Genomic DNA, 22,222 nt, shown 5'->3' with positions numbered 1-22,222 from the left:
CGGTCTCTAAAATTCATGTGGCTTCGCACTTTTCAGATGATCTCTGAGGGCCTCCTCTCTCTTCCCCCTCCCTTCCCCCGCCCCCTCACCCCAACCGGCTCCAGCCTTCCTCTTGTCGTAGGTTGAAGCTTCAGTCGGCCCTACCAAGGGGTGTCGGCCCTATAGGGTGTGTTTAGATCACTGGTGGGGGACCCAGGCCTCCATACATCCTTTCTGGGTTTAGCTTCCGGAAGCCTTGTTCTCTTGGGGAGCGCCCTTTCTAGACCTCCCCTTAGCCGTTCTGATAACTTTTTAGATGACCCCTGGCTTCCCTCCGCACTCTTTGTAGATGCTCCCTAACACACCAGTAGCTCTCTATGGGCTGTCAGGTTCCGTCAGTTCCCCTTAGACACCCCCTTGGCCCTCCAGGATCTGCAAACTTTCCCTAGACCTGTCCTTGCCTTGCCTCTCCGTCCCCGACCACCTGGCTAGGGTGTGCAAGTACTACGCCTCCTACCCTCTCCTCCGGGTTTATTAGTAACCCGTTTGAGTCCAAGGCCGGGACTTACCAGGTCTCGGGATCGTCGCCCAGCCTCGGGGGCGGGTGACATGGCTCGAGTGACTTCGCTGTGCCGGGCGCAAAGGTCCGGCGTTCAAGCTGCACCTCGGCATCCCCGGCCCGCACTCCATCAGAAATGCTTCGAGGGGGGGTGGGGGGTGTCGGGAAAAAGGGCACATATGTAAAACTTCAGACAAAAAACAAAAGTGCTTCGAGCTGTCCCGGGTTTAGAGTTCCCTGAGGATGGGGGAGTGCGGGGGAAGCGAGGGCTAGTAATTTCCCTGGGCCTTTCCTTCTGGGCCTCACTCTCCCTGGGAGGGCGAGGGTGTGGTCAGTCCTTTGGGTCAGGCTCCCGGTCTCTAGACTGCTAGACCCGTGTTTATCTCTGGTCACCAGGGCCGGCTTTCAGGGCGTTTCATCTGTACAATCGATCCCACACTTGTTTTACTATTGATAGCAATGCACCGTAAACAAATATACCCCAATATGGGACAGGATTGGTTAAATAAATTATGGTCCATATGATAGGACACAGAAATACCAGACAGACATTAAAATGGTGTTGTAGACTTCTACTTTTATGCTACGGAAAACTGTTCATTGTTAGGTTTTAAAAACAGCATTAGTTCTCCTGGTGGCATATTATGGTGGCTACAAAAACAATATGGTTTCAATTTTGCATAAAAAAGTATGAAAATACCCAGGCTCATTATACCATTAAACAAGTAACAAAATGCATGAATTAGTGACAAAGGTATAGCATGAACATTGCATTATGATTAATACACCTGGAGCACCCGAGGTCCACAAAAAACACACAAATAACTGTTCAACTCATCTTAATGCATTTTTGGCCCCTTTCCACTTCTTGGCCCCTTCTACTTAGCACTTACAAATCCAGTTTAAAATGGAATGAAATCCAAATTCAAGCCTTTGAAATATGAAACTTGTATATTATTTTTTATTTTTTTGGAACTTGTACATTATTGAATAAACATATAAAAGTCATGGAAATGTAAAAAAAATCTGAGGTTGTATGACCAAAATGAGTCTTTTCTTTCTTTTTTAAATCCTCACCTGAAAATATTTTTCCATTGATTTTTAGAGAGAGGGGAAAGAGAAGAAAAGACAGAGAGAAACATTGATGTGAGAAAAACACATCGATTGGTTTCGAGATACACCCTTGACCGGAGTCAAATCCGGGACCCTTCAGTCAAAGGCTGACGCTCTATCCACTTAGCCAAACCGGCTAGGGCAGTTTTTTCTTTTTTAAAAGATATGTTTTTGTTGATTTTAGAGAGAGGAAGGGAGAGGGAGAGAGAAACATCAATGTGAGAGAGAAACATCAATCGCTGCCTCCTGCACACTCCTTACTGGGGATTGAGCCTGCAACCTGCCCATTCACAGGAATCAAACCAGTGACCTTTTGCTTCAAGGGACAACACAACCGACTGAGCCACACCGGCCAGGGCAAAATGAGTCTCTGAACCCACTAATTGATTTTTGTGTTGTAAGATTTTTAAGCCTATAAACATGATTATGTCACTTGTGACTTATAATATTTAAAAAATGTATATGCATTTGTATCTTAGGGTATACTATGTATTCCACTGAAAAAAAATGACATTTCTTTTTCAGTATATTTTTATTGATTTCAGAGAGGAAGGGAGACGGAGTGAGGGATAAAAACATCAATGATGAGAGAGAATCATTGAATGGCTACCTCCTGCACACCCCCTACTGAGGATTGAGCCTGATACCCAGGCATGTGCCCTGACTGGGAATTGAACCACTATCTCCTGGTTCATAGGTCGACGCTCAACCACTGAGCTACGATGGCTCGGCAGCATTTCTTTTTTTATTATCACAGTTTACATTTAATATTATTTTGTACTAGAGGCCTGGTGCATGAAATTCGTGCACGGGGGCGGGGGGTTGTACCTCAGCCCAGCCTGCACCCTCTCCAATCTGGGACCCCTTGAGGGATGTCTGACTGCCTGTTTAGGCCTGATCCTGGTGGAATTGGGCCTAAACAGGCAGTCGGACATCCCTCTCACAATCCAGGACTGCTGGCTCCCAACCACTCGCCTGCCTGTCTGCCTGATTGCCCCTAACCACTTCTGCCTGCCAGCCTGATCACCCCCTAACCACTCCCCTGCCAGCCTGATCGACGCCTAATTGCTCCTCTGCCGGCCCGATTACCCCTAACTGCCCTCCCCTGCCAGCCTAGTAACCCCTAACTGCTCTCCCTTGCCAACCTGGTTCCCCCTAACTGCCCTCCCCTGCTGTCCTGGTTCCCCCTAACTGCCCTCCCCTGCTGTCCTGGTTCCCCCTAACTGCCCTCCCCTGCTGTCCTGGTTCCCCCAAACTGCCCTACCCTGCTGTCCTGGTTCCCCCAAACTGCCCTACCCTGCTGGCCTGGTTCCCCCCAACTGCCCTCCCCTGCAGTCCTGGTCCCCCCTAACTGCCCTCCCCTGCTGTCCGGGTTCCCCCAAACTGCCCTGCCCTGCTGGCCTGGTCCACCCCCAACTGCCCTCCCCTGCAAGCCTGGTTCCCCCCAACTGCCCTCCCCTGCAGGCCTGGTCTCCCCCAACTGCCCTCCCCGCTTGGTTCCTGTGACCCCTGGCCGGGCCGACAGGCCCAAACATTCCAGCCTCTCTGCTCAGCCCCAGACACTCCAGAACAGTGAGGCTTGATCCACTACCAGAGTGGGCGGATCCCGCCTCTCCGCTTGGTCCCCGTGACCCCTGGCCGGGCTGACAGGCCCAAACACTCCAGCGGTGGGGCTGAGGGGACTGGGCACCACTATCTTGTGGCTATGGGCACCTCCATCTTTGTGACAGAGTGACGGTTAATTTGCATATTACTCTTTTATTAGATAGGATTAGTTTCAGGTGTACAGTATAGTGGTTAAATATTTATGTAATTTACGAAGTAATCCGCCTGATAAGTCTAGTATCCATCTGACAGCATACTAGTATATAGTTATTATAATACTAGAGGCCTGGTACATGAAATTCGTGCACGGTGTGTGTGTGTGTGTGTGTGTGTGTGTGTGTGTGTCCCTCAGCCCAGCCTGCACCCTCTCTAATTAGGGACCCATCGAGGGATGTCCAACTGCCTGTTTAGGCCCGGTGGGATCAGGCCTAAACGGGCAGTCGGACATTCCTCTCACAATCCAGGAATGTGGGCTCCCAACCGCTTGCCTGCCTGCCTGCCTGATTGCCCCTAACTGCTTCTGCCTACCAGCCTGATCACCCCCTAACCACTCCCCTGCCAGCCCAATTGCCCCTAAATGCCCTCCCCTGCCGGCCTGGTTGCCCCCAACTGCCCTCCCCTGCAGGCCTGGTTGCCCCCAACTGCCCTCCCCTGCCGGCCTGGTTGCCCCCAACTGCCCTCCCATGCCAGCCTGGTTGCCCCCAACTGCCCTCCCCTGCAGTCCTGGTCTTCCCTAACTGCCCTCCCCTGCAGGCCTGATCGCCCCCAACTGCCCTCCCCTGCAGGCCTGGTCCCCCACAACTGCTCTCCCCTGCTGGCCTGATCGCCCACAACTGCCCTCCCCTGCAGGCCTGATCGCCCCCAACTGCCCTCCCCTGCAGGCCTGGTCCCCCACAACTGCTCTCCCCTGCTGGCCTGATTGCCCACAACTGCCCTCCCCTGCCGGCCTAGCCCCCCCAATTGCCCTCCCCTGCAGGCCTGGTCCCCCCCAACTGCCCTCCCCTGCTGGCCTGATCGCCCACAACTGCCCTCCCCTGCCAGCCATCTTGTGTGTTGAAGTGATGGTCAATTTGCATATTACTCTCTTATTAGATAGGATTACTCACTATATTCCCTATGCTGTACTTTATATCCCTGTGACTATTTTGTAACTACCAATTTGTACTTCCTTTTTTTTATTTTTTCATGGATTTCAGAGAGGAAGAGAGAGGGGGAGAGAGAAACATTTTCTTCCATTGTATATATGTACCACACCTTAAAATTTTCTTTTCTTTTTTGTTAATTCTCACCTGAGGATGTTTTTTCCATTGATTTTCCCCCCCATTGATTTTGAAAGAGAGTGGAAGGGAAAGGGAAAGAGAGACATAGACATCCATGTGAGAGAGACACATTGATTGGTTGCCTCCCGAACATGCTACGATGCTCCAACCAGGCTGGGAATGAACTTGGAACCTGCAACCCTTGACTGGGAACTGAACCAGTGACCCTTCAATACTTTGGCTGATGCTCTACCACTGAACCACACCGGCAAGGGCAGTCTTTTTTTTTTTTTTTTTAATGATTTGGTTTTCTTTTTTATAAAAAAAATATATTTCTTCATCGATTTTAGAGAGGAAGGGAGAGGGAGAGATAGAAACATAATTGATGAGAGAGAATCATTGATTGGTTGCCTCCTGCATGCCCCACACTGGGGATCAAGCCCGCAACCCAGGCAGGTGCCCTTGGCTGGAATCGAACCTGGGACCCTTCAGTCTGCAGGCCAATGCTCTATCCACTGAGCCAAACCAGGTAGGGCCAAGGGCAGTCTTTAATCCATTTATAGTTTATTCTTGTATATGGTGCAAGAAGGTGATGTAGTTTCTTTTTTTTTTTTTTTGCATGTATTTGCCCAACTTTCCCAACACCATTTATTGAATAGACTGTCTTTATCCCATTGTGAAATGGCATTTCTTTTAAAATAATTGTAATTAAGTCATTTTGATAAACTCTATTGGCCTTTCCTCTCATGATTTTGAAATTTGGTGTGTTTCTTGGTGACAGTTTATAGTACTTTTCATTTGGATAGCTCTATTCTCCTGGCTACACTTAAAGACACTGAGAGGTTTTCTACCTTTAGCACCCATTTTAGAACCAATTCTGGTAATTGCTAAGTAAATGTCATGACCTGCCTTGGGGTTTCCTGCTCATTAGCATCTCCACTAGAGGGCAGGCTGGGCTAAAGAGGAGAGAGAAAAGCAAAATTTTCTTTCTCTGGATGGCACTGTCCTCCCTCTCTCCATCCCAGCTCCTAGCTGGTGATTGCACAGAGCTCCTGGGACACCTGTACAGCTCCAGGCAACACAAGGGAAAATTCTGAAGTGACTGATGATGTGTTTATACATTATCTTCTTGCAGCATTCTCTTTATAGAGGAAAGGAAGAAGTATGGTAATTTACCCAGGACTTAAAATATGTTGATTATAAAACAGCTAGTGGCCTAGTGCATAAAATTAGTGCACATTAAAAGGGGATTAATTAGAGGAAATATTTTAATATTGCTATCTGCCCTTTCTCTATAATAGAAGTGTCAGAGATGAAAGAAAATTAGTAAAATGCATATGAAAATCTTCCTCCTGTCAGAGTCTGGGGTGCACTACGGGACCCAGAGTCAACTCCCCGCCCACCCACATTTGCCTCAAAATCGCACGAGACCCAGACCCGGCCGGCCGCCCCCCATTGGGCTAGATCCAGAACCGGCCAGTCCCATTCTTGTCAAGCCCCGCTGGGTGGAGGACTCAGCCTCAGGTTCCCTGGCCCGGTGTCACGGCGGGGGACACGGCCTGAGGTCCCCAACCCAGGCCAGAGCGGGGGGGCATGCCTTGAGGTCCCCCGCCAAGCCCCGCTGGGTGGGGGGATTGGCCTGAGGTCCCCCGTCAAGCCCCGCTGGGTGGGAGGTGCAGCCTCAGGTCCCCCATCAAGCCCCACTGGGAGGGGTGGGGGGGCACAGCCTCAAGTTCCCCGTCAAGCCACGCTGGGCGGGGGGTGTGGCCTGAGGTCCCCCGGCCTGGGGCGAGGGGAGAAGCCTGAGGTCCCCTGGCCCAGCACTGGGGTGGGAGGGGGTTGCACCTTGAGGTCCCCTGTCAAGCCCCACTGGGCGGGGGGCACGGCCTGAGGTCCCCTGGCCTGGTGCTGGGGCGGGGTTGCACCCTGAGGTCCCCTGGCCCGGTGCCGGTGTGGGGGGGCATGGCCTGAGGTCCCCTGTCAAGCCCCACGGGGCAGGGGGGGTGGGGCACAGCCTCAGGTCCCTGCTGATTGCTCCTTAAGGCTCCATAAGGGACCTCTGCCTCCACTGTGGGTGCAGCCATCTTGTGTTACGGAAACCCCACCTCCACTGTAGGCGCAGCCATCTTGTGTTACAGAAACCACCCCCCCCCCCACATCCGCTGTGAGCACCACCATCTTTGTGGCAGAGTGATGGTCAATTTGCATATTCCCGCTTTATTATATAGGATTACGTAATTATGGGTTTTCTAATACTTTCATGTCCTGTGTCCTTGAGAACCAGAATTTTTTTGTGTGGCAGACAGGAGGTACACATGTGATACAGAAGACGTTAAAAACCCTTGAGCCCTGAGTTTGAATAGGAACTATCAGTATGAGGTGTTTTATTTTTTGATCCCTATTCACTGTAAAGGTCTATAAACAATGATTAATTCAGTATCAATGAATACTCCTGCCATCTATATCTTTTTGTTGTTGTTCTGCCACTTATATCTTTTTTTTTTTTAATATATTTTTATTGGTTTTTTTACAGAGAGGAAGGAAGAGGGACAGATAGTCAGAAACATCGATGAGAGAGAAACATCAATCAGCTGCCTCCTGCACACCTCCCACTGGGGATGTGCCCACAACCAAGTTACATGCCCCTGACCGGAATCGAACCCGGGACCCTTCAGTCCGCAGGCTGACGCTCTATCCACTGAGCCAAACCGGTTTTGGCAATATATCTTTTTTTTTAAATATATATTTTATTGATTTTTTACAGAGAGGAAGGGAGAGGGATAGAGAGTTAGAAACATATGAGAGAGAAACATCGATCAGCTGCCCCCTGCACACCCCCTACTGGGGATGTGTCTGCAACCAAGGTACATGCCCTTGACCGGAATCGAACCTGGGACCTTTCAGTCCGCAGGCCGACGCTCTATCCACTGAGCCAAACCGGTTAGGACCTGCCACTTATATCTTAAAATAACATTACCTACAGAAAGAAACCACAGCTTGGAGAAATGGCTGATTCTAGGTTTGGGGCAGGAAGTGTACAAGATGAGCATGGAATAACTTAGCAAAGAAGCCAGCAGACACTATCAGGGTAATTCCAGAAGGACTCAGGAGCCTAGTCCTCATGGCCAAAGATGGGACAGTTTGAGCATTATATAAGGATAATTTAATAAACATTATGTTTAGGGGCCCTGGCCGGGTAGTTCAGCTCAGCTGGTTAGACGCAGTGGTTCTCAACCTTTGTAATGCTGCGACCCTTTAATACAGCTCCTCATGTTGTGGTGACCCCCAACCATAAAATTATTTTCGTTGCTACTTCATAACTGTAATTTTGCTACTGTTAATGAATCGTAATGTAAATATCTGTGTTTTCCGATGGTCTTAGGCGACCCTGCTAGTGGTTCTCAACCTGTGGGTCACGACCCACAGGTTGAGAACCGCTGCTGTAGAGCCCAAGACGATCGGAAAACACAGATATTTACATTACGATTCATAACACTAGCAAAATTACAGTTATGAAGTAGCAACGAAAATAATTTTATGGTTGGGGGTCACCACAACATGAGGAACTGTATTAAAGGGTCGCAGCATTACAAAGGTTGAGAACCACTGGGTTAGAGTGTCCTCCTGATAAGCCAAGGTTGCATGCTTATCCCGTCAGGACACATATAAGAATCAACCAATGGCCGAAACCGGTTCGGCTCAGTGGATAGAGCGTCGGCCTGCGGACTGAAGGGTCCCGGGTTCGATTCCGGTCAAGGGCATGTACCTTGGTTGCGGGCACATCCCCAGTGGGAGTTGTGCGGGAGGCAGCTGATCGATGTTTCTCTCTCATCAATGTTTCTAGCTTTCTATCCCTCTCCTTTCCTCTCTGTAAAATACCAATAAAATATATTTAAAAAAAAAAAAAAAAGAATCAACCAATGAATGCATAAGTAAGTGGAACAACAAATCAATCCCCCCCCCTTCCTCTCTCTTTCTTTAAAATCAACAAAAAAATTTTTAGAAAAATAAACATTATATTTAAACCATGAGTTCATAATGGGGTTTGTGTGTGTATAACTAACTGGTCATCTTATTTAAAAAAAACCCACATATTTTTATTTATTTTTGAGAGGAAGGGAGAAGGAGAGATAGAAACATCAATGATGAGAGAATCATTGATTGGCTGCCTCCTGCACGTCCCCTACCGGGGATCCCACAATCCAGGCTTGTGCCCTGACCAGGAATTAAACTGTGACCTCCTGGTTCATAGGTCGATGCTCAACCACTGAGCCACGCTGGCTGGGCTAATTGGTCATCTTTTTGAAGGATAAGAAAACAAGTCATTATTATGAAGATGGTAAATAAATAGAAAGAAGCAGTTATATTGCTGTTCATATATAAACTGTACCCCAGGGTAATGGGTAAAAGATAAAGGGAGTGTTCCTTTGTAAAAGTATTCCAACTACGGAGCTTAGATATGGCTGCTTTGAAATCCCTAATAAATTAATGAGTCTAAACATTGAACATCTAGGCCTGGGTTCTTCAATGGTTAAATTGAGGTAAAAGAAGGAAATGGAGGAGGAACCTATAGTTTGAAAGAGACTTAAAAAGCCTATGAAATTTTTTGAAAACGAGCAAGGCTAAACTATAATGTTTAGGGATCCACATTTGGGTAATAAAACTACAGAAAACAAACAAATAAAGCAAGGAAATGATTATGGTGCACCATAGTATTCATTTATGCCAGGAAGGAGGGACTGTGATGGAGATGATGAACATGGTGAGGAGGTGTGTGTGGTGGTGGTAATGGGGGGTTACTTTTGGTGTCTGGCAAAGTTCTCTTTTTTTTTTCTAGGTGATAGTTTTAAGAGTATTCACTTTAGTTTATTAAGTTATACCTTTGCTTTGTTTTTATGTATCTATTTTAAAATTAAAAGGTTAATAAATATGTGTTATTTATCTCTTATCATTCACCTGGAGCTATAGGCATACAACCCCATTTTATTCTAATTGACACAGTCCTTTTTAAGGCTAACATAGTCACATCACTGTGCATTTAAATACCAGAAAGGTGCCTGGAACCCCAATTCTCTGCCTCTCCTGAAGGGACTTACTTCCAAACTGATTTTCTTTCTCCTCTAAGTTTTATTTACATTGCTGATTTGACTCTTAAACTGCAGAGTCAGTAATCCTATCTAATAAAAGAGTAATATGCAAATTGACTGTCACTCCAACACACAAGATGGCTGCCCCTATGTGGACACAAATGGCTGCCACAAGATGGCCAGCAGGAGAAGGCAGTTGGGAGGGACCAGGCCTGCAAGGGAGGGCAGTTGTGGGCGATCAAGCCTGCAGGGAAGGGCAGTTGGGGGGGGGGGACCCAGGCCTGCAGGGGAGAGCAGTTGTGGGGGACCAGGCCTGCAGGGAAGGGCAGTTAGGGGTGACCAGGCCTGCAGGGGAGGGCAGTTGGGGGGGACCAGGCCTGCAGGACAGGGCAGTTAGGGGTGACCAGGCCTGTAGGGGAGGGCAGTTGGGGGAGGGACCAGACCAGCAGGGGAAAGCAGTTAAGGGCAATGAGGCTGGCAGGGGAGGGCAGTTAGGGGTGACCAGGCTGGCAGGGGAGGGCAGTTAGGGGTGACCAGGCTGGCAGGGGAGGGCAGTTAGGGGTAATCGGGCTGGCAGGGGAGCAGTTAGGCATCAATCAGGCTGGCAGGGGAGTGGTTAGGGGGTGATCAGGCTGGCAGGCAGAAGCGGTTAGGGGCAATCAAGAAGGCAGGCAGGCGAGCAGTTGGGAGCCAGCAGTCCTGGATTGATCCTACCAGGATCGGGCCTAAACGGGCAGTTGGACATCCCTCGAGGGGTCCCAGATTAGAGAGGGTGCAGGCTGGGCTGAGGGACAACCCCCCTCCCGTGTACGAATTTCCTGCACCGGGCCTCTAGTATATAATAGGCTTACATAGCCTAATTTTACCAACATAGAGTGGAAAGGTCAGGACAGCTAACATATATTCAAAGGTTACTGCATGCCAGGTTTAGTTTTGAGTGTCTGGCACCACTGACTCTTACTAGTAATCTTAATACTGTAAGGTGTGGGCATATCTGCATTCTACAGATAAAGAAACTGGCTTGAGTCTACTATGTGCCTAACATCTGTTATGCTGCTTCTGATCATATTGTTTTAGTCATCACATGCTATTTATGAAGCTGAGGATTTGTCTGTATATTTTTAAGTGCAATAGACTCCATTGCTTACTGTAATTTTGCATGTGATCCACTCTGACCTTTAGTCTTTTTTGTTCTTACACAGACTTCTATCTTACCCACCTCAGTTTATACACTGACTCAGCCTGATCCAGATCACAGATGAAGTTATCCTCAGCTGATGCCCCTCATTTATGTAGGATCATCTCTCTCTCTCTCTCTTTGTAGTTTCCCTCAATTTGATTTCAGAGTTTAGGCCAAGGCCTTGCTACTCAAACTATGGTCCCTGGATCATCAGCATCAGCATTACCCAGGAGCTTGTAAGAAAATCAGAATCTCAAGACCACCCCAGACTTGCTGAAAGAGAATCTGCATTTTAGTAAGATCACCAGGTGATTCATATGCACTTTTAAGTTTGAGAAGCATGAAATAGGTGGCTTCTAAGATCCTTACAGTTGTACAGTCTATGCTTCTGTGAGAGACATGGCTCTGCAGTTATCATTTACCTTTGGCTCTACTGCTTACTGTGTGACCTTGAGTAATTACTTAACCTCTCTGTGCCTTTGTTTCTTCATCAGTAACCTGCCTCAAAGGGTTGTTTTGTATGTGTTTAGGACAGTGCCTGGCACACAGAAAAGGCTATAGAAGTGTTAGTTGTCCTCATATTGAATAAGCTTTCATGAATACTTTGTGAGTCCCAATTTTAGGTCAGGCAGGAGGAAGAATAGTTTTGAGAATTGACAATGAACCACTTCACTGGAGAATGGGGTTATAGAAGCTTCTGCTAGTCTGAGTGGAAGTTCAGGAATTTTAGGCCTGGAGGCTGTACTGAGCAGCTGGCAGAGGACTCAACCTTTTTAAGACCTCAGGACACAGAGTAGATAGTGCCTACTCCTAGGAATTCCTACTTAGATGGCCCGAAGATAGAGCTGTCTATGGCGCATCAGCTGCTTAGAGGAGTTGGAAGAAGATTGTGAAATTGGTGTTAGAGGGAAGCTGTGAAGATAAGTGGGAAATGAAAACACAAGTGTTATGTAAAATAAATGAGCATCTCTTATTGGATAGCATGTGGGGAAAGGCCTCTGGCCTGGTCTCAAGTCACCCAGAAGTTGTTATATCAAATTGCTCATGTTTTCTGCAAGCTTAGTTGCTCTCCTAGTCCTAGATGGCAGTGGGGAGTAGGGGGATGCTGTGCTCTCTGGCTAGACTGGAGCCTCAGGTCACATTCTGCACACACGTTTCTCCAGGGCCTCCAGCTCAGTCAATACCTCCTTGGGCAGATCCTGGTTGACCTGTTCTGTCAGGTAGCTCCTAATTTCACGAACCTCCTGTTCCCAGAAGTCCTTAGGGAGCGAGAACAGCTGGGCAGTATTTATGGCTCCCAGGCCACTGAGATTCAAGGCACCTTCCTTTGGCACCAGCCCGATGGGTGTCTCTCGGGCACTGTCCTCCCCCTCTAGCCGCCGGCAGATCCAGTCAAGAACTCGAGCATTCTCTCCGAAGCCTGGCCACAAGAAGCGTCCAGCCTCATCACGCCGGAACCAGTTGACATGGAAGATGCGGGGCAGCCGGGCTCCCTTGCGCCCCTCCATACTCAGCCAGTGTTCTAGATAGCGCCCAAAGTTGTAGCCAAAAAAAGGCCGCATGGCAAATGGGTCATGCATGATCACCTTCCCTGGGGAGGGGAAAGGATGGGTAAGGAATCTTCCTGCTTACTGGAAAAGAGAAGGGCACCCGGCATCCAGGTGGAGGAAGTTGTAAAATGGTCATGGTTCTGGAATCTCCTCAGGGCAGGGTGAAAAGGGATGGGAAAGGGCTTGGCAGGAGGAAGGTCTGGCTTAGGCAGGAAGAGGAGAGGCAATGTGGGCACATGGGAGAGGGACAATGGAAGGTTCTCACCTTTGTGTTCAGCTGCAGCAGTGGACTCAGAGCGCATAGCACTGCCCACAAACACGCCGTGGCGCCAGTTGAAGGCCTCGTATACCAGGGGCACTCCTAGAACACCAGTGAATGGGGTCACAGGCAACCCTTTTTATTGGACTCACTCCATCCTTTCTGGTGATTCTGACTCATAATCTCCTAGAACCTCAGGAGAGGTTTGAAATGTCCCATTTTCAAACCTCATGCCTCCCCCCAATTTTGCATTCTCTAGGGAAGAGCTCTGGAGACAGACAACTACAGTTGGCAACCTGAGCTTTAAGTACAAGAGGGAGGTGGGCCCTGATGTAGACTCAGTTCCTTTACCAACACGGCATGGCGCCCACACAATGTTTACCTTTGGGTCTGCGGCCTCCAAAGATGATGGCATCAATGGGGACACCCTCGGGGGCCTCCCAGGCTGGGTCCATGATGGGACACTGGCGAGCCGGGGCGCAAAAGCGAGAGTTGGGATGTGCACAGGGCTCCTTGTCACCTGGCAGAGGAAATACAAATACTAACACTTCCAAGGGCACATCCACCCCCAGCACACACATGCATGCACTCTTGCACAATTTCTTTTTGCCTCATCAGCTCCCTACAACCTCATGTGATAGGGAGTTGGGAGTTAGGACATTTCCCCTAAAAGATCAGGTTATTTATCCATAATAGTACTGACAGCTGAGCTGTGTGAGAAAAGTGAGAGAGGAATTGGGGTTCAGCAGGACACTAATGTTCATGCCAAACTATGGCCATGTGGCATAGACCAGTGTTCAAAGGAATGGAGTTAGATGTTGGCATAATCCCCCCACCCCCACCACAAAAAAATATTTCTTTATGGGATATTATTTAAATAAACACTCAAACCTAAAGCAAAAACTGAATCTGTCTGGTGAGTATTTCAGACAATTGACTTTTCATCAGCACCCCTGAGCTATCAAAATGCATATAGGAATTGATTTTAAAGCTAATAGAATTTTGGTGACTTCCTTGGGTCTGCCCAGTCCCTGATGGAGTGATAAGGCTTGAAGAACTCAGACAAGGATATAACCTGGGCAGGCATAACCTGAGGAGCCCAGGTCATTTGGTCCCTTCAGGTGCCCTAGAGATGCTTTGGGACCAAATCAGGGGCAAATGTATACTAGTATGTAGGGCACTATCATGGGGACCCCAAATGGACATGGTGCCTTCTCTGCTGGAGGTTGCTGGTCAGACCTAGGGGGCAAGGAAGTCAAACAGTTGGTTATCCCTGCCCTTATTCCACCCACCAGCTCCTGCCTCCACTCTCGGATAGGAGCTATCCATTACCCTCTCTCTTACACTTTCATCAGCCCCTAATTCAGGTCCCTAGCACAGGATGTTATTCTGGGAACTGAAGCTGGGAACAACATGCTCTAGTTATAGCCCTGAATCCAGAAATGATGAAAGGGTTGGGGAATCAGCCTGTAGGGAAATATGAAATTTTCTTGGGTTTCTCAGTTGGGTAGGAAGACTGAGGAGGGCTTAATGATGATGTTGAAGAAAATAAAGGGTGATTAGATGAGGAGGGTGACTGGTAGGCCAGCTTGGAAAACTTGAATATAGGCTTCAGTGACCACAGGGCCACCTTCCCCCACCATGCTCTTCTTTGCTCCCATCCCTAGGTCTCTGGGCTCTCTGACTGCTGAAGGCCACAGAAAACTGAAGGCCAGAGTGCAGGGTTGGGGGAGGGGGCAGGATTGCAAGACATGGGGAGAATTGACAAGGTTGAGAAACTCACTTCTAGGAGAGGCTAAAGAACTAGTCTGATTCAATTTGGAAGAGGAGTTTGAGTGTATGTGTTGGAGGGATAGGGAAAAGGTAAGGATTATAATACTGACCTGTATTTATTTAATTTATTTTGGTAATCCTCACCTGAGGAATTTTTCCATTGATTTTTAGGGAGAGTGGAAGAGAGAGGGAAAAGAAAAACATCGATGTGAGAGAAACACATCGATTGGTTGCCTCCTGCACAATCCTGACCAGGTACATGCCCTTGACCAGAATCAAAACCAGGATCTTTTGGTCAGCAGGCTGATGCTCTATCCACTGAGCCAAACAGGCTAGGGCAGTGGTCAACAAACTCATTAGTCAACAGAGCCAAATATCAACAGTACAACGATTGAAATTTCTTTTGAGAGCCAAATTTTTTAAACTTAAACTTCTTCTAACGCCACTTCTTCAAAATAGACTCGCCCAGGCTGTGGTATTTTGTGGAAGAGCCACACTCAAGGGGCCAAAGAGCCGCATGTGGCTTGCGAGCCGCAGTTTGCCGACCACGGGGCTAGGGCAACAATACTGGCCTTTAGACAGTGGTTATTATATGGGGGGATGGTGAGAACCAAGTGGCAGGCGGAGTGGAGGCTTCCTCCCTTACTAATAGGTCAACCTTTATGAATTATGTTGTGAACCCTATTCCTTCTATAATTTTCAAAACAGTCCTTCTCTTTCCTTTTTAAAAAAATACCCAGTTTATATTTATGGTGGATTTACTATGTGTTTGGTACTATGCTAAACCCTTTGTATGCATTTAATCCTTCAACAACTTTGTGATAGGTGCTACCTCCATTCAACTGATGGGGAAACTGACACTCAGGAAGTTCAGCAATTTAAACGAATCACAAAGCCAGTACTTGATGGAGCTGGGATATGAACTGAGACCTTGCCTGGGGTTAGAAACTTCAAACATTCATAACTTCCTGTGCCTCCTGGAGGTCCTGGAAGATGCCTGCGGGTTGTGAAGGATTTTATATCATCCAAGTGCTGAGCCCTGGGAGCTGTGTCATGACTCCCCTGCCCCACATACCAGGTTTCCAGGCCTTGCCCAGCCAGGAGGTAACAGTGACGCCAGGTGGAAGAGGCTGGTCAATGCCCTCCCAGTACATGCCACCATCACTGGTCTCAGCCACGTTGGTGAAAAGAGTGTTACTCTGGATTGTGGCCATGGCATTGGGATTGGTGGTGGCAGAGGTGCCAGGGGCCACCCCAAAGAAGCCATTCTCAGGGTTGATGGCCCGGAGTCGACCTGTTAAGAGAAGTGAAAAAAAGGAAAGACCAACCAGGAAAAATTGAGGGGTGGGCCAGGGAAGGTCCTGCTTTGTTCCTCTGCCTTAAGCTGGACCCTAGATCTGACAAGGAACGGTTTGTGTCTCTGCCAGGATTTTCAGGGGAAGGTCAACTATTCAGGAAAAGTTTCTTACTGACAAAGCTCACCATGAGCAGTGGAGGGGAGACCTCTATGCTCTGGTAAGAGCCAGAATCAAGAGTATGATCCAAGGACCACTCACCATCACTGTCAAACCTCATCCAGGCGATGTCATCCCCCACACACTCCACTTTCCAGCCTGGCAGTGCTGGCCGCATCATGGCCAGGTTCGTCTTGCCACAGGCACTGGGGAAGGCGGCTGCCACATAGTGCTTCTTCCCCGCAGGGCTGGTGATCCCCAGGATCTGCATGTTGGGGAGAAAGGGAACAAGGGGGAGGTCACCAAAGGTCAGGGAATGGTCTGCACAGGAAGGGCAGCTACAGATTAACAGGGAGGACTGATGTTTATTCACTTAACAGGTGCACTGCCTTGCCACTGGGCCAGGGGTGGCAGCAAGGGGAAGCCCCCCAACATTTAGCAGCTTGGGGTCAAAGCTTTGGGCTTTGGGCAGAGTCCCTGCCCACCAGCCTGGCACCTGGCAGTGGGGAGGCAAGGCTAAGGCAGACTGGTCAGGCCCCACCACTGCCTTGCCCCCCACAGCTGCCCAGTCCTCACCAGGCCCTCACCAGCATGTGCTCCGCTAGCCAGCCCTCATCCCTGGCCAGCCGAGAGGCGATGCGAAGGGCAAAGCACTTCTTGCCCAGCAGGGAGTTGCCACCATAGCCGCTGCCGAAGGAGACGATTTCCCGCTGGTCAGGCACGTGGCCAATCAGGGTTTTCTCTGGGTTGCATGGCCATTGGCTCACCGGCTCCCCTGGGGACAATGGGGTCATGGGGCTGCTAGCAGGAGCATCAGAAACTGGGGTTACAGGGATCAGGGGTTGGCAGGATAGACACTTGAGAGCAATGGTGGTGCCAATGGATGGCTGAAGTCCCCCACCTCATCCATCAGCTCTCTATTCTTAGAGAGTTTCTCAATCTTGTGCAAACTGCTCTACAGACAGCCTCACCCCCAACCCAGACCTGCTGGACTGATCTAGGGAATTAGGTGTCTCATTAATTAGGATGGGAAGGATTGGGGGTTCCCTCTGAGTGTAAACAGGCCTTTGTGTCTTCCCATGGACAGAGCAGGAGCTCACCTTGCCCAATGAGGGGCCGGCCCACAGAGTGCAGACACTTGACAAAGTCACCATCTCCGAGGGCCTGAAGCACAGGCGTCCCCAGCCGGGTCATAATACGCATGCTTGCCACCACGTAGGCCGAGTCAGTGAGCTGCACTCCGATGCGGGACAATGGGGAACCCACAGGACCCATGCTGAATGGAAGCACATACATGGTTCGGCCTGTGGGGGAAAATGTCACCTGGATGAAGGGTTCCAACCTATTAATACCACCAGTGCCCTAGCCTCTGTGTCCCTGCCCTGATTACCCTGCATGCAGCCTGGAAACCTCTCATCCACAGCTTGCTGGAACTCAGCTGGGGACATCCAGTTGCCCAGCTGCCCACGGGCCCCACCAGTCGGGATGGGCACCGTGTCTCGTTGAGAAGGAGTTACAATCACCGTCTTGCTCTCTACTCGTGCCACATCCTTGGGGTCTGTGCGGGCCAGCCAGCTGGGGGAGAGAGGATTATCAGGAAGATAGTGGCCAGCAGGTCTCCCTCATCCCCAGATCCTCTTGCAAGTCCAACTTTGATTCCAGGTCTTCTGTTTTCCCCATCCATTTGCACCTCAATCTTCCTCCAGGTTGTGTCCCATTTAAGGGGACACATGAAGGGGAGCCAGGTGCTGATGTTATTACAGGCTTAGCCCAAGCCCATATTTAATTATGTAGTTCTCGTGGCCCCCAGCCCTCTAAAGGCCACTTTTCCTGGCAAAAACTCCCTGAATTTGTGAGAGAAAAGAAAAAGCTTTTATTTGTATCTGCTTCCTTATTTAACATAAAAATACAGACCACTGCCAGTAAATCATGACTTTGTTTCCTCTAAAGCTCCTACTATTCTTGCTCATTCCAGGTCTAGTTAAATAGTTTTGTCTTGGTAAAGACAAAGTGAGTGGCCTTAGTCCAAGCTGCTGCCCCCATCTTGTGGGTTGCTGGGCTCAGGGCTTACCAGTTATTGTACTTGGGGAGCTTTCGGATGAGTCCCTGCTGCTCCAGCAGGGTCAGTGTGGCAGAGTTCTCTGCCTCAGTCCCATCACAGATGTGTATGCCCTCTGGTTGGCACAGACGTGCACTACGCTCCACAAAGTCTCGAACCCCAGTAGGCAGCTGGCCCAGATCTCCATTGAGTACTCGCAGGGTCTGGATGCTGCGTTGTGATGACCAGTCACAGGGGCTCAGCCTATGCCAGCTAAGCCTGTGAGAGAAAAAAACAAGTAATGAGTCAGGATAGGCAAGTCAAGAGGATAGGAAGCTGGGGCTGCTAGGGAACATGCTAAAGCAAGTCTGGGTGCAGGTCTCATGAAGAGCAGGTTGGAGTAGGTGTGTGGGATGGGTTCAGGCGATGTGTATCTTGTGGCCTTTATGAGGCTTAGTCAGGGTGTCTCCTGGTCAGCAATGGGTAGGTATTGCCAAATGACCATAAAGGCTGTGCTGTGTAGAAGTACATGTATAGGCATGCTAATGTTATTGCAGGCTTAGTCTATACCCATGTTTAACTAGATCTGGTCAATGTTTAGCAATGAACAGGTGCCCAAGGCCCAATTATGGAAACTGTGCCTAGGTGACAGCTTCATGTTTGGTATTTGAAGCTCTCATCCCTGTTCTTTCCATTCTCAAGTCTACTTTTTTAAAAGTTAAAAAGGCAGCTATTTTTATTTTTTAAATATATTTTATGGATTTTTTTACAGAGAGGAAGGGAGAGGGATAGAGAGTTAGAAACATCGATGAGAGAGAAACATCGATCAGCTGCCTCCTGCACACCCCCTACTGGGGATGTGTGCCCGCAACCAAGGTACATGCCCTTGATTGGAATTGAACCTGGGACCCTTCAGTCGAAAGGCTGACATTCTATCCACTGAGCCAAACCAGTTAGGGCCAGCTATTTTTATTTCTTCTGGTGTGCATGCTGTAAGACTGTAAAAACCTCATGCAAAGAACCTGTTCTTTGAGATGGTACAGTCCCAGGTTTCTAGATTAGGACTCTTGTGAGTAGGTGATCAGATGTTGGGGTTTTAGGCATCAGATCTGCTGCCGCCCACCTGGTCCAAAAGGACTGCAAAAATATTGCCATTGGGTAGTTACTTTTGAACCATGTGAAAGGCTGACTATTGGGAAATGTCACTGGCTAAGCATGCCCTGATTCCCAGGAGTGTAGGGTCCTTGTTGTCTCTCCCTTCATATTCCTGGGAGAGGGAGAGGCAAGGTCTGCTCTGATTGGCCTGGACCCAGAGTGGAGTGAGCCAGAGAGACCAAAGGCCAAGAAAGGGAAGTTGCCCTCCTATGCCCCACACACCTAAGAGCACATGATCCTATCCCTCCCCTGGCTCTCTTTCCTAGAGGACATATGCCTAGAGAGCTTTGGGTATTGGTGGTAGGGTGCAACAGCAGACTGCAGGAAACTCAAATTCAGAGGGTGTAAGCCTGGGGGAGGGAGAAGCCTCAAACCATAGATGTGGGAGTTGGAGCCTGGCTGGAGTGGGAACTGGGATGCCTTCCACTGGGCAGAGTGAGATGGAAACCCAGTGTGGTCCCAGGGGCAAAGGAGGAGGGTGCCTGGGACCTGGGTCTGTTCTTGCCTCAGAGGGAAGTTTTCCCTGAGCACGAATTTTAAAGGTACACAGCCTGGAGAGAGCCTCTGCAAGGAAGTCTGGTGAGGCTCCACCACTCCCTCCAGTCCTCTAACTAGGACCTCCTCCTTTTTCTCTGCTCCAGAGACCACCTATGTGGGCTGGCCAACTGAACCAGCTGCGGGCGAGAGATGGGGTCAGTTCAAATTCTGGAACAAAGCCTGGGGAGAAGGGAGGCTACAGAGGCAAGACAGGAAGCTGTGAAAAGGGGGAGAAGGCAGACAAGCAGGGCCTAAGGGCTCCTGTCCTGAACCGGGGGTAAAGGCAGCCATATACGAATTGAAGGCAACTTGGATCCTTCCACCTCCCTTCTCTCCCTCGCCCCAGTTCCCTCGGCTTCCCGCCAGGTTCCAGTGGTGGAGGCCGGGGAATGGATGTTTACATTAGGGAGCTGTGCGCCCGATCCCTGGGCTCATGCACCCTTGACCCTAGGGCCTTTCTGCTCCTCGTGGCAACGTGAGCACAAGAGTTACATCTGTAAAGGAAAGGGGACAGACTCAGAAAGGGGCTAGCGAGGAGGTGGAAGGAAGTTCTGAGTGTCTTATAGAGACCGAGGGGCAGAGACCAGCAGAGCAGGGCGGGTAGGAGGGGACAGAAACGGAGAGACCGGAGCTGCTCAGGCAGCCCCTGATCTCAGGCAAGACGTCCGGCCAGAGAAGCTTGGGATCGAGAAACACTCGCCCCCTGCCCGCTGCCCCCTTGGATGGGAAGCCAGGACGAGGCTGACCAGCAGGAGAGCGCAGCTGGCAGCCCCACGGGGGTGAGCTCCTTGGAAGGTGCGGGTCGGCCCCGGGCTGGGGGTCACTCACCGCAGGCCCGGGCGGTACACAGCGGCCATGGCACCTGGGCGGGGGCTGTGGGGTGGCACGAGAACGTAGCGGAGCCTGGGAGAGATGGAAGGCGGAAAGAGAGAGTGCGCGGTGGAGCGACAGAGAGCTGAGACTGGGCGGAAGGCGCTTAAAAAGCGGGCGGGCGGGCGGATGCAGGGGCGGGACCTAGCCGGGCCAGCGCGACCCTCTCTCCGCCACGCCAGCTGGCCAGCGCTCGGTCCGTCCGGAGCACCCAGTCACAGGCCCGCCCAGCTGCACCCCATCCCCGCATTCTAGCCCTCAAACCCATCTCTCCCATTGGGGGCCTGGCTGCTCTCCTCGAGGCTCCGCCCCGCCCTGCCCACGGCACATGATGTAACTTTGAGGACTCTTGCTCCCGGTAGATAGTGACTGGAGACATTGGGTGGCAAACAAGCCAGGGGCTGGAGTCCACGGGGCCTGGAAGTCTATTAGCGGGTGTTGGGCATTACATTCTTCCTAGGGACTGGGTACTCTGAACTCCAGGCTCTTCTGATTTGCAGGGTCTCAATTCTTTGTTTTTTCTTTTTTTGGGGGGGGAGGGGAAATAAAATTAAACAAATTTATTTTTTGCAGAACTTCCCCCCCCCATGGGCTGTAATTGCGGTATTTATTTATTTACTTATTTATTTATTTTATTGTTTGAAGTATTACCAATAGTAGTACATATGTCTCCTTTTTTTTTTTCTCCATTGACCTCCCCCCGGCCTCCCCTTCCCCCCAGTACATGCCTTTACCTGCCCCCCCTCCCGCAGTGTCTTTTATCCATTGGTTATGCTTATATGCATGCATACAGTCCTTCAGTTGATCTCTTACAGCGCCCCCCCCCCCAACCTCCTCTGCCTTCCCTCTGTAGTTTGACAGTCTGTTCAATGCTTCTTTGCCTCTGTATCTATTTTTTCCCCATTTCTTTCCTTTAAAAAATCTTGCCTCTGCAGACTAGAAATAAACATATAATAATAAAAAATGTTTGAGTCCCAATTTCAATGTCCAACAGTTCTGAGTCCCCGTTTCAATGTCAAACAGGTCCTTATGTGTACATGTCAGCAATGATATCTGGATGGTGGGCACATGGTGGCAATGCAGGTCCGACCCTCTCTGGTTTGGTCCTAGGCAACCTGCTGCAACGCACAGCTGCTGACTGCTAGCGTGGCAAGGCGTCGTCAGTGTCTTCCATCTCTGGACTGTTTCTCCTCTTGCCTTCGTGGTTGGAGCAGACCTGTCAATTCCTCTCTGTTGCAGGAATCCACATGGTCTTAGAGTTGTTTTCTGAAAATATACAAACATATTCTCAACCAAAAGTTAATAGAGGAATCTTTTCTATATAATTGATTTGGGATCCTTTTTATTTTTGCCCAAACGATTTTCCTTTGTCTTATTTAGACACCATGTGTGTTTTTCATGGGTATCTTGCTATTAGCATTACAAATGAAAACTAATTTTGTAAAGTAAAAATTTTCTAGATGTAATTTACTTATAGGATATTTTTCCTTACATGATATTACCCTTCTATCCCCCCTTTTTTTGATTAATGGAGGCTTTTGTAAATATTTTAATACAGTCTTGATAACTTTAAATTTTAATTTTTTGCACAAAAATATGACTGCGAGTCTCAATTCTAAGGTCTCTTCAGTCCCCAACTCCCAAATCCTTGTTTCTTCTCCTCCAGATGAGGTCTCCCTGCTGCCTTACCATGAAACAGTCTTCATGCCAGTCTTTTTTGGGCCTCTGCCATGGTCATTCTTTCCACATTCCCCTGGAGAAAGCACCTGCCCCACCCAACCACCATCATAAACGTCCTCAGGTA

At 49.4% G+C, this 22,222-nt stretch overlaps 1 protein-coding gene across 1 annotated transcript; it reads right to left on the bottom strand.

Annotated features, from left to right (window-relative positions):
* Positions 1-11,054: 11,054 nt before the first annotated feature.
* On the bottom strand, positions 11,055-20,735 carry PCK2 (phosphoenolpyruvate carboxykinase 2, mitochondrial). Its single transcript, XM_080642466.1, has 10 exons — positions 20,377-20,735; positions 17,890-18,135; positions 17,209-17,393; positions 16,919-17,122; positions 16,406-16,593; positions 15,921-16,083; positions 15,440-15,658; positions 12,974-13,111; positions 12,598-12,693; positions 11,055-12,373 (listed from the first exon to the last, which is right to left on the bottom strand). The coding sequence occupies exons 1-10, from the start codon at positions 20,403-20,405 to the stop codon at positions 11,919-11,921; spliced, it is 1,923 nt and encodes a 640-aa protein (XP_080498592.1). The 5' UTR covers positions 20,406-20,735; the 3' UTR covers positions 11,055-11,918.
* Between the last annotated feature and the right edge of the window lie 1,487 nt (positions 20,736-22,222).

The sequence above is a fragment of the Plecotus auritus genome (assembly GCF_963455305.1).
Source record: "Plecotus auritus genome assembly, chromosome: 1".
NCBI lineage: Eukaryota > Metazoa > Chordata > Mammalia > Chiroptera > Vespertilionidae > Plecotus > Plecotus auritus.
Note: the sequence above shows the minus strand (reverse complement) of the source record. Positions and strands in the feature narration are given on the sequence as shown.

Excerpts from the sequence above, each read along its gene's own strand:
- PCK2 (XM_080642466.1), bottom strand. The coding sequence starts at position 20,405 with ATGGCCGCTGTGTACCGCCCGGGCCTGCG. Across the intron at positions 13,112-15,439 it reads GGGCAAGGCCTGGAAACCTG|GTGACAAGGAGCCCTGTGCA; the intron begins GTATGTGGGGCA and ends TTCCTCTGCCAG. Across the intron at positions 12,694-12,973 it reads TGGAGGCCGCAGACCCAAAG|GAGTGCCCCTGGTATACGAG; the intron begins GTAAACATTGTG and ends CTGGTGTTCTAG.